General features: G+C 40.2%; 1 protein-coding gene across 1 annotated transcript in view; it reads right to left on the reverse strand.

The window, feature by feature from the left end:
- The window catches only part of LOC150084418 (NPC intracellular cholesterol transporter 1-like), a 594638-nt gene that overhangs the window by 332341 nt on the left and 245290 nt on the right, over nucleotides 1–17007 (reverse strand). The window contains exon 11 of the mRNA XM_090376055.1: nucleotides 9853–9981. Within this exon, the coding sequence (XP_090232181.1) occupies nucleotides 9853–9981 (129 nt within the window). The remainder of the gene's footprint in view (nucleotides 1–9852; nucleotides 9982–17007) is intronic.

A 17007-nucleotide genomic window follows, 5' to 3' on the forward strand; every position in this document is an offset into this window, starting at 1 on the left:
ATGAAGTTTTCTGAGCAATGCAGACAGGCTGCCAGGGCAGGTCATGGGGTTTTGTCAATGATATATAGGAATTTTGCTAGCAAGGAAAAGGAGGGGATTGTCCCTCTGTATAAGGCCACGCCTTAAGTACTGCATACAAGTCTGGAGGCCTCATTTTAGGAAGGATGTAGATTTGCTTGAGCGTGTACAGAGAAGGGCAACAAGATTGTTGAGGGGAATGAAGGGATCCTGTTATCAAGAGAGGATTAAGTTCTGCAAATTGCAGTGGCTGGAGACTAGGCACTTGCCCAGTGATCTGATTGAGGTGTATAAGGCCTTGAATGGGTTGAGCACACTGAATTCTGATGGGATCCTTCCACTTGTTCAGATTACGAACCTAAGGGGGCATAAATTCAAATTAAGAAAAGACAGATGTAGAATAGATGTGCGGAAATTTGCCTTTAGCCAGTGGGTGGTTAATTGCTGGAACAAACTTCCATCTGTCGTTGTAGAAGTTGATAGGTTAAATAAATTTAAGGAGGAACTGGACAGGCATTTGGAGAGAATGGTGGGATTTTTTTTTTTTTTTTTGGCTGATGCTGCATAAGCTCATACACTTGATTTCTTGCATCACATGCCACTACTACTACCTCCTCCTTTGTGACTTGATTACACACTAGCTTATATCTGCCATAGGCTTCTGTGTTGCCTGATAATTTATATGCATCCCATGCCTAAATGGATGTCTCATTAATTCATCCGACATCCATTTAGGCCTGAACCATGAACATCTTAGTTGGTATGAAAAGCCTAGTAGCCTCCAAGATTAAGTCTCTGAAGGCTTCCCAATTAAAATTCACCGTTGGTAACGTCATCAGTCAATCCCACTGTATTGAATTTAAAAACTGTCTGCAACCACTGCAGTTACCTTTACGAAAACAAAAACCCTTCCCTTTACACTTGATGGTAGTTAGATCTTTAAGTAAATCCCACATCAGTACATTGTGATCACTGTCACCTAGCGGTTCCTTTATCTGCAAATTCTTAATGCATGAATTATCACTGCTGATAATCAGATCAAAGGTATTAATCCCTTTGATTGCCTCTTGAACATGTTGCTGTAGAAAACAATCCTCCAATAAATCCACAAAAGTCTTGCTAGCGTGAGAGTGACCAAACCACATGTTCCAGTCAATATCTGGAAAGTTAAAATCCCCAATTACAAGACATTCCGATTTACTGGCCCATTCTATTTCTCTGCACAACTGTTCATTGTACTCATTGGGGTCATTAGGCCTATAACATACTCGTACTCTCATTTTCTCTTTCCCAGTGTTTATATCACACCAAACAGACTCAACATTGCATTGTCCACCCATGTAAACTGGATGCACTTCCTTCAATTTTATGTACTTCTTAACTAACTGCATAAACCCCTCCTCCCTTCCTACCCTATATGTCATTTCTGTAGACATTGTACTCCCCAAATTCTAATTCTGCACTGCTTATATCTGTGTGACACCATGTCTCTGATATCCCAACAATATCTGCCTTTGCTCAATTTGATGTCTTGTCAGCACTTCATATTCATCAATTTTATTTACTATACTTCTAGCATTAGTGTACATGCAAGTATACATGTACTTTTGTTACCCTCAGTTACCCTAACACAGCCCATATATTTACTTGTTCCATGATGACTCACAACAGCTCTTGAAGTCCTCAGCAACTTGCTCTCTAGGCTGGTGCTCATTACAATAGAAGCAGTGCAAGAATCACTTTCATCTCTGCCTGCAGCTACCGTTAATCTTTTAGTCTGTGTATTCCCCCCCCCAATCTAGCAGTTTTCTGACCCACCTAACAGTGCCTCGATAGTATCAGCATATATTCTTGCATCCTTTCTATTTAAGTGTATCCTCTCCATGTAGAAGCAGTCTCTCCTGTTAGCAAGCCAAGACCAGGCTGAAAAAAATTCTACCCCCGTGAGCCTTGCACAATCTCCTGATCATTTAGGCCCTCCTATCTTGTCTGGGTAGAATTGCAGACACTTTCAAATTTAACCCTAACTTGCAGCTTTTTTCCATCATTGACCTGTACTTGTTAAGTAAATCTGCAGATCTCTTACTCATAAGGTCATTAGTGCCAACGTGTACAACAATATCACCTTTTGTGCCCTTAAAAGATGATATCTGCCCTACAACTTCATCAACGTTTGCCCCTGGCAGACATACCCTGTCCTGTTCCACCTCTCCTTTTTGCATAATATATTCCCCGTCTCCCTGACAATAGTCACCGACAATAACTAATTCCTGTGGGACTTGCGCTTTCTGCCTTGGAGATTGCCTCTGTGTTGCCTGATGCACAGGAGTGAGCTCTGGCACTGAGTTGGGCAGCTGAGAGCTTGATGGGCCTCTCATTAATTTCTTCGAGGACATTTACCCTACACCCCAAACTCTCATAGATGCCCATTAGAATGCTGAGTTGGCACCTAATTCTTCACAGTCTCTGCACCTAGCATACACAAAGACATCCTTCTTGTTGTTGTTTTTGTTTGTTATTTGGTTTTTAGGAGCATTAGCAACTAAGGCCATATTGCTCCGGGGATATGCGGTGGTCAGTCCCTGACCTTTCCACATCCTCCGTATTTGGTGGTCATGGGCTCGAACCCCAGTCTAATCAAGAAGCGTGTGCTACACACTGCTGCTCCTGCCCACCTGGCTATGGAGGCACCACACACACACACACACACACACACACACACACACACACACACACACACACACACACACACACACATCCTCCTTGGCTAGATCATGTCCTGTTCTAGAGACATCTGCAAACATTTCACATTGTTTTAGACTGTGATGCGTTGGAGAATCGCCCCTTCAGTTCTCCCTCAGCACTCTGGCTATTCTGTAAATGCTGCTTTGCTGGTCTAGTCTGGGTCATGATTCCGTTAAGTATAATTTAATTAACAATGAACTTTAATAAGATTAATAAATTTTACTGATTAATTGATAATACTATATTAATCTAACAGATTTCTAATATAGTGCTATGTTTTTCGCTATCTAGTTTTACGTTAACCTTACACTATTCCGTATCATATAACAATGGCGACAAATTACAAAGGTAAAATCTATGAACACTAAGTATTAACTTTGAAAATCGCTATCTAATTTCAAAAATAAATCACGGAGCTTGGCTAGATCTATAAAGCTACTTATAGAAAATAATTTAGTTTAACAATTAAGTCAATAAAATGACTAAATATAAATGAAAACTTAGTGTTTGCCGGAGCTGCAAAAATCTTGGTCAACGCGGTAATAACCTCATACCCAATTGTATTTTACTATATGCTTTTGAAATAGACTTGTGAAATGTGAGAATAGTGAAATTAGCCCTAGATTCAAGACACACCTTGTTAAATCAATGTCTTATGCACTTCCCATAATGTATTACTATCAAACAGCATATTGTTTTTTTTTTGTTAGTTGTTGGCACATTGGCTTCTGTGGCACCTCCCAAATATTTTGCATTTTACACTGATCCAAGCCCGAGGCGGGATTCGAACCCTCGACCTTTGGGTTGCAAGGCAGGCACTTTACCCACCTGGCTAACCTGGTTGGCTCAGCATATTGTAATAGTTCCAGTTAATAGAGCTCAAGAAATACCTGAGTCTACTGTAGTCTTCTTCTGCAATTAAAGACTTTGCCTTTAACCATCAAATTTTCTTTGGCTACCCCCCATTTTATGACGTTTTTACCACTCCCCACTATCAATTCCAGATACTTTTGATATTGCTTGGATACTTGGTGAGAACTACGTCAAGAATATTTAACCTCCTTTTACTTTCTCTAATGCAGTGAAATAAATAGCAGTGATCTAGCTGATTGAAGAAACTACTCCCACTATGTGTACTGCATGCCCACGATTTCCAATCTATAAGAGGGAAATTAAAGTCGCCCTTAATAATGCACTCGCTCTCACTCACCCATTCATGTTGCCTAAAGAGATTTTTATCGTATTCTTCAGAATTGCTTGGCATGTAACTAACCCCAACTATCACCTTTTCTTTACCGTCATCTCACACCACATGGGCTCAATCTCTGCCTGGCCTTGATCAGGCTCTGGAAATCATTGTAACTTTCAAGCAGCTTTTGGTAAGCTGCATATCACTCCCCTCCTCCTGGTCTAGTACTATATACTCTTATCGTTCAAAAATTATAATAAATTTGCTTTTAAATGTTATTTACAGACTATTTTATCATGCCTACAACCTAAGTTATTTAAAATTTGATAAATGCATTGAAGACTTAGGTATAAATTATTAGAAGAATAACTCTCTTCACTACATGGAAAACAACAATAAAAAAATTTAAAAAAATTCATTATTAAAGTAAGTTAACTATGGTCAGCTTACATTATTCATGGAAAATTCAGTATTTGACATAAAAAAAAAAAGTAAAAAATACTTCATAATCTGGAAATTAACAATGGCCATATATATATATGGACCTGTTTTTCAGGCATTATTCTCATTGCTTAAATATGGATATTAAAGACTAAATTCTTACAAAACCTGCTTCCTCCTCTATGGGTACACTATTAGGTCTGTTCTTCATATTGTCTGAAATGACCAACTCCCTTTTCATAGTGCACCTACAAAGGAAGAAGCAGACAATGTAAGAATTTAGTTTCTATTATTCATTTTTAAGCAATAAGAAGAAAACCCAGAAAAGCAACTGTAACATGAGGGCATTTATTAATTTCTAAATTCCAAGTTCTATATACTGTATAGAGTACTGTATACAGGTCTGGAGGTCTCATTTTAAGAAGGATGTAGATCTGTTGGAACAAGTACAGAGAAGGGCAACAAGATTAGTGAACGGAACAAAGAGTTGCTCTTACAAAGAAAGGCTTAAATACAGATATATACAGTTATACCCAGATATTTATTAACAAAGTACAAATAAAATAAAATATAAGTACAAAAACCAGTAGCTTTCGGAACACGTGTCCCTTTATCAACTGATAAGTTAATATAAAATTTTGAATACACTACAAGCAAAGTGTGGCACGTTAATCATGCGTCATTGTTGTAGCACGGACGTGTACTGCCTTACGCCAGTGGTCATCCATCAATAAAACGGTTGTCTCTAGGATGGGATGCAGACGCATGCCTTTCTGGCGATTTAATGCCTTAGGGTTGTTTATTATGTTTAGTGACTCTAGCCATAGGCGGTGGCGAAAGTGTCGCGCGTGGTCCACTATCTCAAAGTCGCGCTTGGGGTCAAGATCGTGGTTGGTAGCCCAAAAATGTTCTGCGAGCACGGACTGGTCAGTTTCGGCAAGCCGGATTGCTCTGTCGTGTTCCGTGAGGCGTCTCGATGTCTCACCTACGTAGCAACTGTTACAGGCCTTACAGGTGATACGGTACACTACATTGCTGCGTAAGACAGGTGTGACAGGGGTCTTCACACTGGAGACAAGTGAACGTAGGTTCCTACCAGGTAATTGTACACATTTGATGTTGTAACTTCTAAGGATCTTCGAGATACGTCCTGACACTCCTGGATAGTACGGAATGTAGGCGGACGATATGCCGACTTGCTTCGGAGGTCTTGGGTTGAATGTAAGTTCTTCTGCCTGTAACAAGCATCTGTTTAGTACATGGGATGGATAACCGCATCTGGTTAGATCCGCCTTCACACGGGAGATCTCGTTACGTCTAATTGTGTCGGTGCTGGAATGGCTCCAGGCCCTGGAGAATAGGGTGCGGGCAGTGCTATTGAGATGGCTTGGAGCGTGGCCGGACCCGTAGTTGGTGAATTGACCGCACCACATGGGTTTGCGGTATACTGAGGTCTCTAGACGTGGGCCTACGCGATGCACTAGTACGTCCAGAAACGGGAGCGAACCGTTCACCTCTGATTCTACGGTAAACTTGATGAAATTGGATAGGGAGTTGAGGTGTTCTAGTAGTACCGTTTCAGAACCACGTGGTATTATGGTAAAAATATCGTCGACGGATCTACACCACGTTGTAATAGGTGTAGGTGGGTTCTGGTGTATCTGCTCCTCTAGATCTTCCATGGCGATGTTAGCTACTACGGAACTGACAGGGGCACCCATAGCAGTGCCATGTACTTGTTTGTAGAGTGAGTCTTCAAAGGTGAAGATGCTGCTAGAGAGGCATAGGTTGAGGGCGGTACAGATGTCATCAGTGGAAAGTGACCTCCTGGATTGGAGGCTTAAGTCGCTCTCAAGGAGCCTTCTGGCGCAGTGCATGGCCTGTTGGACGGGAATCGAGGTGAATAAAGAGACCACGTCAAATGATGCCATGACAGAGTTGTCAGGGATTGAAATGTCCTTAATGATGTTAATAAATTCACTGCTGTTTTTAACGGTGTGAGATGTATTACCTATAAGAGGCGAGAGGAGGCTCGCGATGTGTTTGGACAGTTCATACGTTGGGGCACTGCAGCAAGACACTATAGGTCTGAGAGGAATACCCGGTTTATGGATCTTTGGTAATCCGTAGAATTGCGGTAGTTGGCAGCCAGTAGCACGTAGAAGATGGTGAAGATGGTGTACCGCCCTCAACCTATGCCTCTCTAGCAGCATCTTCACCTTTGAAGACTCACTCTACAAACAAGTACATGGCACTGCTATGGGTGCCCCTGTCAGTTCCGTAGTAGCTAACATCGCCATGGAAGATCTAGAGGAGCAGATACACCAGAACCCACCTACACCTATTACAACGTGGTGTAGATACGTCGACGATATTTTTACCATAATACCACGTGGTTCTGAAACGGTACTACTAGAACACCTCAACTCCCTATCCAATTTCATCAAGTTTACCGTAGAATCAGAGGTGAACGGTTCGCTCCCGTTTCTGGACGTACTAGTGCATCGCGTAGGCCCACGTCTAGAGACCTCAGTATACCGCAAACCCATGTGGTGCGGTCAATTCACCAACTACGGGTCTGGCCACACTCCAAGCCATCTCAATAACACTGCCCGCACCCTATTCTCAAGGGCCTGGAGCCATTCCAGCACCGACACAATTAGACGTAACGAGATCTCCCGTGTGAAGGCGGATCTAACCAGATGCGGTTATCCATCCCATGTACTAAACAGATGCTTGTTACAGGCAGAACTTACATTCAACCCAAGACCTCCGAAGCAAGTCGGCATATCGTCCACCTACATTCCGTACTATCCAGGAGTGTCAGGACGTATCTCGAAGATCCTTAGAAGTTACAACATCAAATGTGTACAATTACCAGGTAGGAACCTACGTTCACTTGTCTCCAGTGTGAAGACCCCTGTCACACCTGTCTTACGCAGCAATGTAGTGTACCGTATCACCTGTAAGGCCTGTAACAGTTGCTACGTAGGTGAGACATCGAGACGTCTCTAGGATCGCCTCACGGAACACGACAGAGCAATCCGGCTTGCCGAAACTGACCAGTCTGTGCTCGCAGAACATTTTTGGGCTACCAACCACGATCTTGACCCCAAGCGCGACTTTGAGATAGTGGACCACGTGCGACACTTTCGCCACCGCCTATGGCTAGAGTCACTAAACATAATAAACAACCCTAAGGCATTAAATCGCCAGAAAGGCATGCGTCTGCATCCCATCCTAGAGACAACCGTTTTATTGATGGATGACCACTGGCGTAAGACAGCACACGTCCGTGCTACAACAATGACGCATGATTAACGTGCCACACTTTGCTTGTAGTGTATTCAAAATTTTATATTAACTTATCAGTTGATAAAGGGACACGTGTTCCGAAAGCTACTGGTTTTTGTACTTATATTTTATTTTATTTGTACTTTGTTAATAAATATCTGGGTATAACTGTATATCTGTATTTGAAACTATGGACCCCAGTACTCCAGGCCCATTTGTCACTAAGAAAGGCTTAAGTTTTGCAGAGTACAGTGTGTGGAGACTAGGCACCTGCGAGGTGATCTTATTGAGGTGTATAAAGCCTTGAATGGTTTGAGCATGCTTAATGCTGATGGGATTCTTCCTCTTGCTCAGAATAATCACCTGAGAGGGCATAAATTCAAATTGAGGAAAGATAGTTGTAGGATAGATGTGTGGAAGTTTTCCTTTAGCCAGCGGGTAGTTGATTGGTGGAACAGACTTCCATCTTTTGTTGTCGAAGTTGATAGCCTAAATAAATTTAATTCTGAGCTGGACAGGTATTTGGAACGAACGGAGGGGTGAAATCAGAGTGGTTTGTTTTTTGGCTGATATTGCATAAGCTTGCTTCCTTGCATCGTATGCATCCTTGCCTCTACTAATACTAACTGCACTGCCCACATTCACTCGGCTTATAAGCGTGAAGCATGTTTTCTTCCCTCTGAATAGCTCATTTAAACTGCAGCCAAAAGACCAAGGTATTATCAAGAATTTGAAAATGCACTACCAAAGGGACATACTGAAAAAAAATTATACTGAGAATAGAAACCAACAAACCTATTGATTCTGTTATAGATTTGTGGATGTGCATATCAGAGTTGGAGAAGGTGTGAAGTCAAAATGTGATGGAAACAACGATTAAGAATTGTTTTGCAGAAGCAGGTATTGCTAAATGCCAATTAACAGTGATGAGAGGGATGAACTGCTAGAAGATATTGAGCAATCTTGGGAGTAACTTCAAGCAAGAGATCAGTGGAGAATGGAGAATTTTAGGAGTTGATAATGATAATAGGAGTTGAATTCACAGTAACTGATTATGAGTGACTCCAACATTTAGGAGTATTCAAAGAACTAGTGACAATATCAACAATAAGTTGGATGAAAATGAGGACAATATTAAACTTTTAAAACATGAAATGTTGGCAGCATTTGAATCTTTGCATCGAGGCCTTCGGTGTGAAGAAAATGTTCCAGAAATTATATTTGAGTGTTTAAACAAATGCGAACATTTTTATGAACTATGTACAGTAAACTCCTGTACACAACAAAAAGTAACCAAATATTTTACGAAATAATTATTAAAAGTGTATGCGGCATGTAAATACATGTATGTATTAATAAATTAATTGTTTTAAAATGTTAGAAAATTTATTCATTCCTACTTATTTCCGATTTATTTTCCATCTTTTATTATGTTTTGAATGTTGAATTACAGTATTTTTCACTGTTGAAAAGGTCATATTTCTTTATAACGAAATTTCTTTTAAAGAAATTCTTTAAGTGAATGATCGATTTCATTATATAGAGGCCAGACTATTTATTCAGTTTATCAGTAATGTGTACAGGATCATCAATAGTTACGATTCATATCCAGCAGATCAATGTGATTCATTCCTTTCCTTCTAGTGTTCTTTTTCCTTCTTGCTGGTTTTCTTTGCAATCTCAGCTAAAGAATTCTTTTAATCTACCTTACATCTCCTAATGACTTTATTATAATGATATGGCCCTCTTTCAGAAAAATTTCTAAATTTGAGGTAATATTATGAACTGCCATTGTTATCAGGGACAGCCAGCCTACATTTCAGACCTAAATCTAACAGGCTTTTAAATATGGAATACCCAAAATTAGGAGCCTACTGAAACAACCAAATGAAAAAGAATGTGGATGATATTCTTTGGCAGCTAAACAGACCACCTCAGACAACGCTCCAAAAATTAATTAAAGTTCATTTTGTTGCTAAAACCATATCATTTGGAACCTTCATTGTTATGCAAGTCTTTATAAAATAGTTACCAGAAACATGGTTTTAATACTAAAATTTTCTAAAGAAAAAGATTATGACTTTTCAAATGCCTGTGTAATCTAGTAGAAAAGAAACAATGTAATAAATTTCATGAATGATTTCACAAAATCAAACAGATCTTACTTGGACATTTGGATCTTAGAGGATTAACTTCTTTAAGAACACCAAGATTAATTCCCCTCACAAGATGTGGCTTAACATCAATACAGGCTGAATGAAATGCACCATTTTTTTCTGCATTTCCTGGAGAAGCTAAAATAATAGTAGTTTTTTAAATTTTAAAAAGGTTTCTTAATTAATTTTCATAATGCAAAAGATTCATAAATATAAATTAAAAGAATTATAATAAGTTTTGTTTATGATACACCAATGACACATTAATGCTGGCTAAAATTTCCTGGCCCTCTCAAGTGAGAAACAGAACAAAAAAAAAAAAAAAAAAAAAAAATGCTCAGAAGACTTGTTCTACTTATCCTGAGAATTTTTGACACATTGTTATTTGGTTTTTTTAGGAGCATTAGCAACTAAGGCCATATTGCTCCGGGATATGCAGTGGTCATTCCCTGACCTTTCCGCATCCTCCGTATTTGGTGGTAACGGGCTCGAACCCTGGTCTAATTAAGAAGCGTGTGCTACGCACTGCTGCTCCTTCCCACCTGGCTACGGAGGCGCCATTTGACACATTGTTACTCAGGCCACATCAATACAGGCCAATGTAGGGCATACGAATTAGAGTACCAGTTTTTATGGTACTCTAATTCATATGCCCTCATGGATAGTATAGTTGGTAAAAATTGCCGTCCTCCCCACACTGGGTGGAAAAGACCTGAATGGAGTCCCATAGATGACATGATGAATTTTTATGGGTTTTTTCATAACATGACTGAGTTAGTTGGTTTCAGGTGAGGGTAGCATGCATTTGTTTTACCGGAAACTCGGGTTTTTCATCCAGCAAAAAAAATCTACCATAGAACACATGCAATTTACATACAGTATATACAAGCAATATGGCCTTAGTCACTGATGCTCCTAAAACCCTACTACTATAACAATTCATATGGTTTTATTACTTATGAATGTGTACAAGCCAAAAAATCATACTCCCTCTATCTGAAATTGACTAACTACAGCCCAATAAAAAAGGCCTTTAAGAATTTCTCCAGTCCCTGGCAGGATTCAAATTTCTCCAAATGACTGATGAAACAACTACACTGTCATTCAGGATCAATGAAAGAAATTATATATATGCCAAAAGAAAACAGTCAACAGCTTATGCAGGGACCAATAGTTGACAAACATGGGAAGAGGCCACAATACAATGGACTTTCAAGAAGGCATAGTTGTGGTGCGAGGTAAGGGACCTGTGTCCATCCATCTCCAATTAAGCAAATCTAGTGGGATGCTTCTGACCCACCACTGTGCAAGTGTACCAGTGGCAGACAAAGGAAAAAAACAACCAGCTTGCAAAAAACCTGTGGTGCAAAAGCGATAGTGGATGAATGCAGTGCAAGACAAATGCAGTGGCTCATAAGGACTAACAGAGCATTCACTTTGGCAGACCTAACTGCAAGGTACAATGCAGGACAGTTTAGAACACATTGCAGCAGGTCTATTCAGGGTACTCTTCATAGAATGGGAGTACCATAACAAAGCCAACTCAACATCCCCTCTTGAATGCATGTCACAGTCATCCGTATCTTACCTAATAATACAAACACCAAAGTTGGTCAGCAGATGACTGCAAAAAAAGTGTTGATTGGGCACACTGTATTTCCTTTTGTATCATGCTGACAAAAGGTACACATATGTGGCAATCAGCAAGAGGTAACTGACCTAATATCATGGTGCAGACAGGTCAAATTAGTGGGGGGCAGCGTCCTGGTCTGGAGAATATTTTGCTGAGACACTATGTCCTGTGATATACGTGGAAGGTGTTTGATGGCAGAGATTTTTTGCAACATCACTGCTGACTGTACCCAAATCAATGCTCCTGCTCTTCCCCGACAGTGATGGCCTCTTTCAGCAGGATAATGCACCCTGCTACCATATTATATGTGCAGGATTGGTTTGCTGAACACTCTAAAGACCATGCTCCTACAACGGCCCCTATATCACCCAAATTCTCTTCACTTGAACTCTATCAAACATCCGTGGGATGAGGCCAAATGGTGAGGCACTCCTCAATGTGAGATAATTATAGAGTATTACAGATATAACACTGCAATTTTTATCTACATCAGATGCATTCATTAGCCAATAAAGACCACGGCACAACGTGTGCAAGCAGTTTGGCAACCCTTTAGAGGCCAGAACAAGACTGTTGCTGTTGTTGTCATTTGGTTTTTAGGAACATTAGCAACTAAGGCCATATTGCTCCAGGGATATGCGGTGGTCATTCCCTGACCTTTCTGTATTTGGTGGTCACGGGCTCGAACCCTGGTCTAATCAAGAAGCATGTGCTACGCACTGCCGCTTCCTGCCCACCTGGCTACGGAGGTGCCCTGAACAAGGCATAATTTAGATTAAAATAAGATTTCAATGTTCTTTCAGTGAAGTTATTCCTAATATTATTATCATTTATTAGTAGTATTCGACCCACCCAGATTATCTGTTCAAACAGCAGAGCCAGATAACAGTTTGATATGCTTTTTGTTAACAGAAATTTAATGGGGTTTTAGGCATATTATTATTATTATTAGCCATATGGTGCAAGGAAGTTTGACGCTTATGCTGCACCAGGCAAAAAAAAAAAAAAAATTTCTGAATTACCCAGAGAGAGAGAGAGGGAGAGAAGTAGACGGGAATCACCAAGAAAGAGAAGAATGATGATATCCAGCTCAGGACCCTGGGTGTGCCAAGCCCATACTCACCAGATGTGAGCCCCTGGGGGTATGTTTCCACTCAAGAAAAGAATCATAACTATAATCATGGGTTTGGTAAGCATAGATTTGTTAAGGGGAAGTCTTGTTTAACCAATTTGATTGGATACTACAATGAGGACACAAAGGAACTGGATACAAAAAATAATTCTGATATCATATGCTTGGATTTCAGGAAGCCTTTTGATACTTTTGTTGCATATGCAAAACTACTGTACAAGTTATAGCAGTATGGCATTAAGGGCAAGTGGCTGCTATGGATAAAGGGATGGTTGAGTGGGAGAAGACAGAGAGTGGTAATCAATGGACACTGCTCTTTGTGGACTAATGTTATTAGTGGTGTCCCCCAGGAGTCCGTATTGGGCCCACTGTTGTTTTCTATATTTATCAATGATATTGATGAAGGTATATCAGGCTTAATGTCCAATTTTGTGGATGATATGAAGATTGGCAGGGTTGTCAATGACACTAATGACAGTACACCAGTGCAACAGGATCTAGAAAAGTTGAGCAGATGGGCTGAGAAGCAGCAACTGAAGTTTAACATTGACAAATGTAAAGTACTGTTATGGGTAGCAGTAACCCCAAAGTAACGTATCAACTGTGTGGTTCTACACTCAGAGTGGTAGAGAATGAAAAAGACCTGGGTGTTTTTATGCAGTCAGATGTGAAGTTTTCTGAGCAGTGCACACAGTCTGTAAGAGTTGCTCATGGTGCCTTGTCAATGATATACAGGAATGTTTCTAGCAGGGAGGCCTCATTCTGTGAAGGATGTAAAGGTGCTTGAATGAGTACGGAGAAGGGCAACAAGATTGGTGAATGGAACAAAGGGTTGTTCTTACAAAGAAAGGTTTAAGTTCTGCAAATCGCAGTGTCTGGAGACTAGGCATCTGGAAGGTGATCTGACTGAGGTGCATAAGGCCTTGAATAGTTTGAGCAAGCTGAATGCTAATTAGATTCTTCCTCTTGCCAGATTAGTCGCCTGAGGGGACATAAATTCAAATTGAGGAAAGACAGTTGTAGTTGTAGAACAGATGTGCAGAAATTTGCCTTTAGCCAGCAGGTGATTGATAGTTGGAACAAACTTAGAGTGTTGTAGTTGAGGTCAACAACTTAAGTAAGTTCAAGACAGAGCTAGACAAACATTTGGAGTGAATGGATGGGTGAAATGGGAAAGTTTTTTTTTTTTTTTTGCTGATGCTATATAAGTTTCCTTTCTTGCATCATATGCCTCTACTAATGCTAATTGCATAATTTACGCTGGGAGTTAGAAAGTTACTAATCCTCAAAGGCAGACTTCTTCAAATCAATGATCAAAAATCTCCAAAACTTGATTTTTAGAAACTTTGCTCGTCATCCTTGAGTTTACTTTTACTTTTTAAATCTCATCCAACCGAAGTAGCAAACAACTTAAGTTAACAAGAACATAAGTCAACCTTAGCAGAAAATTGAATAGTTATGAAACTTACTAAACCTTTTCCTTCAAATCTTCAATTTCAGACTTATAAACACACAAAAACCAATTCTATGGCCAAATTAGTAGTAATAGTGGTGCAAGAAATGATGCAAGAAAGCAAGCTTATACAAAGGGTACTAGGAAAGTTTTGCAATACAGCTTTGTTTATTTAATTTTTTCAAAGTAATTTCCTCTACATTCAATACACTTCTCCATCCTCCGAAACCAATCTTTAAACCAGTTCTGCCAAGTTTCACTAGGGAGTAAAGCACACTCGTTGTCCCAAGCCCGTAGAAGGTCCTCATCACTGGAAAACCGCCTCCCTTTTAGCTTCATTTTCACATGCGGGAACAGTGCAAAGTCACAGGGAGCAAGGTCTGGACTGTAGGGAGGGTGCTCGAGAAGTTTCAGTCCTGTTGTGGTCAAATATTCGGTGCAGGCTTTGGCGCGGTGAGTTGTAGCATCATCGTGATGGAGGTACCAGGTGTCCATTCTTGACTTTGGCCGCAGGTTCTTCATAGATCCAATGACTTTAGGCAGGCATTGTTCAGTATACCACTTTGCTGTGACTGTCTTCTGCGTGTCCAAAACGACACGTTCCACAATTCCACTCGATTTGAAAAATTCAGCTATCATTTTCTTCTTTACAGATCGGGATTTTCTGACAATTACGGGTGTGTCGTCATCATCAAAGACCCAAACTTCGTTTTGAGCCTTGGTCGGCAGATCGTAATAGTACAGCCAAGTCTCGTCACCTGTCACGATGTTGTTCACATACCGAGATTGTCCCTTATCAAACTTTTTTAACATCTCCCGGCACCAAGTCACACGTCGTGTCATCTGCTCTTCAGTCAGTTGATGCGGCACCCAGAGAGAACAAAGTTTCTTCATGTGCAAATGATCTTGCAGAATCGAACGAATTGCTGGTGCATTTAGGCCCAAAGTATCCTCTATCTGTTGGTAGGTCACTCGCCTGTTTTCGTCAAGCATTTTCCTCACAGCAGTAACGTTTTCTTCCGTAACTGACGTTCATGGCCATCCCGGCCTCTCAGAATCCTCCAGAGTGAAATTTCCCCTTTGGAATTCTCTATACCACCTGAATATTGTTGTACGATGTGGACAATCATCATCTAGTGCAAGAGTCATTTCTTCTAAGCACTGGTCTATGGTTAAACCACACACGAATTTATACCGCAAAACTGTCCTTATCTCATTTCGTGACCACGATGCCATCGCAAGCACTTTACACTCTCACTACTAATGAATAACTGAGCCCATCGACTTGGCGCGGCGGCTACTATGCACGTATGAACATGTCTCAACATGCAGCAACAAGCAGCTTCCTGTGATTCACTGTTGCGTCATATTGCAAAACTTTCCTAGTACCCTTTGTATAACATCAGCCCAAAAAAAAAAAAAAAAAAAAATTGCCTTCAGCAGATAGCCTTAGCTATCGATATTTTGACACGAACTTCATAACTTTCTTTCAGTAGTTTAAATTTAATTTCACTAGTGGTTAAGCCGACCGGGCTAGCCAGGTGGGTAAAGTGCCTGCCTGGCAACCCAAAGGTCGTGGGTTCGAATCCCGCCTCGGGCTTGGATCAAAGTACTGCAAAAACTTTGGGAGGTGCACTATGGCCACAGAAGCCGATGCGCCAACAACTACCAAAAAAAAAAAAAAAAAAAAACTAGTGGTTAAAAGTTTTGTCAGCAGTATAAGTTCTGTAATACTCTGTTAATTTATTAAATTCCGTAGCATATTCAAATAGCCTTTGTCATTGAAATTTTAGCAGGAATTTCATAACTTTTATTCAGTAGCTTAAATTTAACTTTTAACTTCTTTAATGATTTAAGTTTCACCAACATTTTAATTCTTTCTAAAGTTCAAATTTTACTTAATTTAAAATTTGCTACAAGATCCACTTACAATATAAGGGATGTAGAACTCAAACGGAAATACCTGTGAGCATTTCAAGTGTGAGTCGTCACTTATTTGTATAGCATATAGCATGTATTCTAAGGCTGATCTAGTAGACAGACCTACCTCATCTGGCAATTTTCTTTGCAACCAATGCAAGGAGTGTTTTAGTGTACTGATCTCAAATTATAACTTCATGCATTATGAGACGAATTTGAGTCATTGAAGAAAAACGAGTGCTTGCCCTAAAAACAAATGTAATGGGAGCATGTCAGGGACTCAAATATCTCCTGACCTGCCAAGTGATGTACCCCCGATTCAGGCCCTAGAAAAGAACAGTCAAGTGCAGATTTCTCTGGTTGAAGGTGATCTAGTTTTATTGGGAAACTATTTACTGTCAGGAAAATGACTAACATTTTTGCAATAAAAATATGTGGTCTGGAACCAGAGTGTGTTTTCCAGGAGCAACAATTTATGATGATACCGACAAACAGTCAGATTTTAAGGGGGGGGGGGGTCAAGAGAGAATTATTATTCATGTGGGGACTAACGATATTAAACGCACAAAACACAACCATCTGTTGGATAAATATAGGACTATACTGAAAAAATGCCGCGAGTTAGGTCAGAATGAGTATGTGTCTGCAATTCTGCCCTGCCTTGTGGATTAATCCAAGACTTTGAGGAATGTGCAAGGGTCTGGAGAGAAAGTTTTATCAGCATGGCCCAACTTTGTAGGTAGAAGGAATTTATTTTGTAGAGATGGTATTTATTTGAACAGAGATAGTGCAAGGATTTTTGCCAGTATCATTAAGGATACCCTAAAGGTTCGGGGAAACTGCTAGTTGGAGGGAGAAAGGTAATTTAGATCCACATTTATCTGATGATATGGGTCAAAGTAATGCTTGCACTCACTCATAAATTCTTGTTTTTTGCCACAACAGTCGATGTTGATAAGATGTTCTAAGGGTAGCAATGTTTCAAATGAGGGGGAAGATAAAGCTTTGGATACAAATCTAAATAAC

The sequence above is a fragment of the Mastigoproctus giganteus genome, chromosome 6, assembly GCF_048544385.1.
Source record: "Mastigoproctus giganteus isolate SK-2022 chromosome 6, ASM4854438v1, whole genome shotgun sequence".
NCBI classification, from domain to species: domain Eukaryota; kingdom Metazoa; phylum Arthropoda; class Arachnida; order Uropygi; family Thelyphonidae; genus Mastigoproctus; species Mastigoproctus giganteus.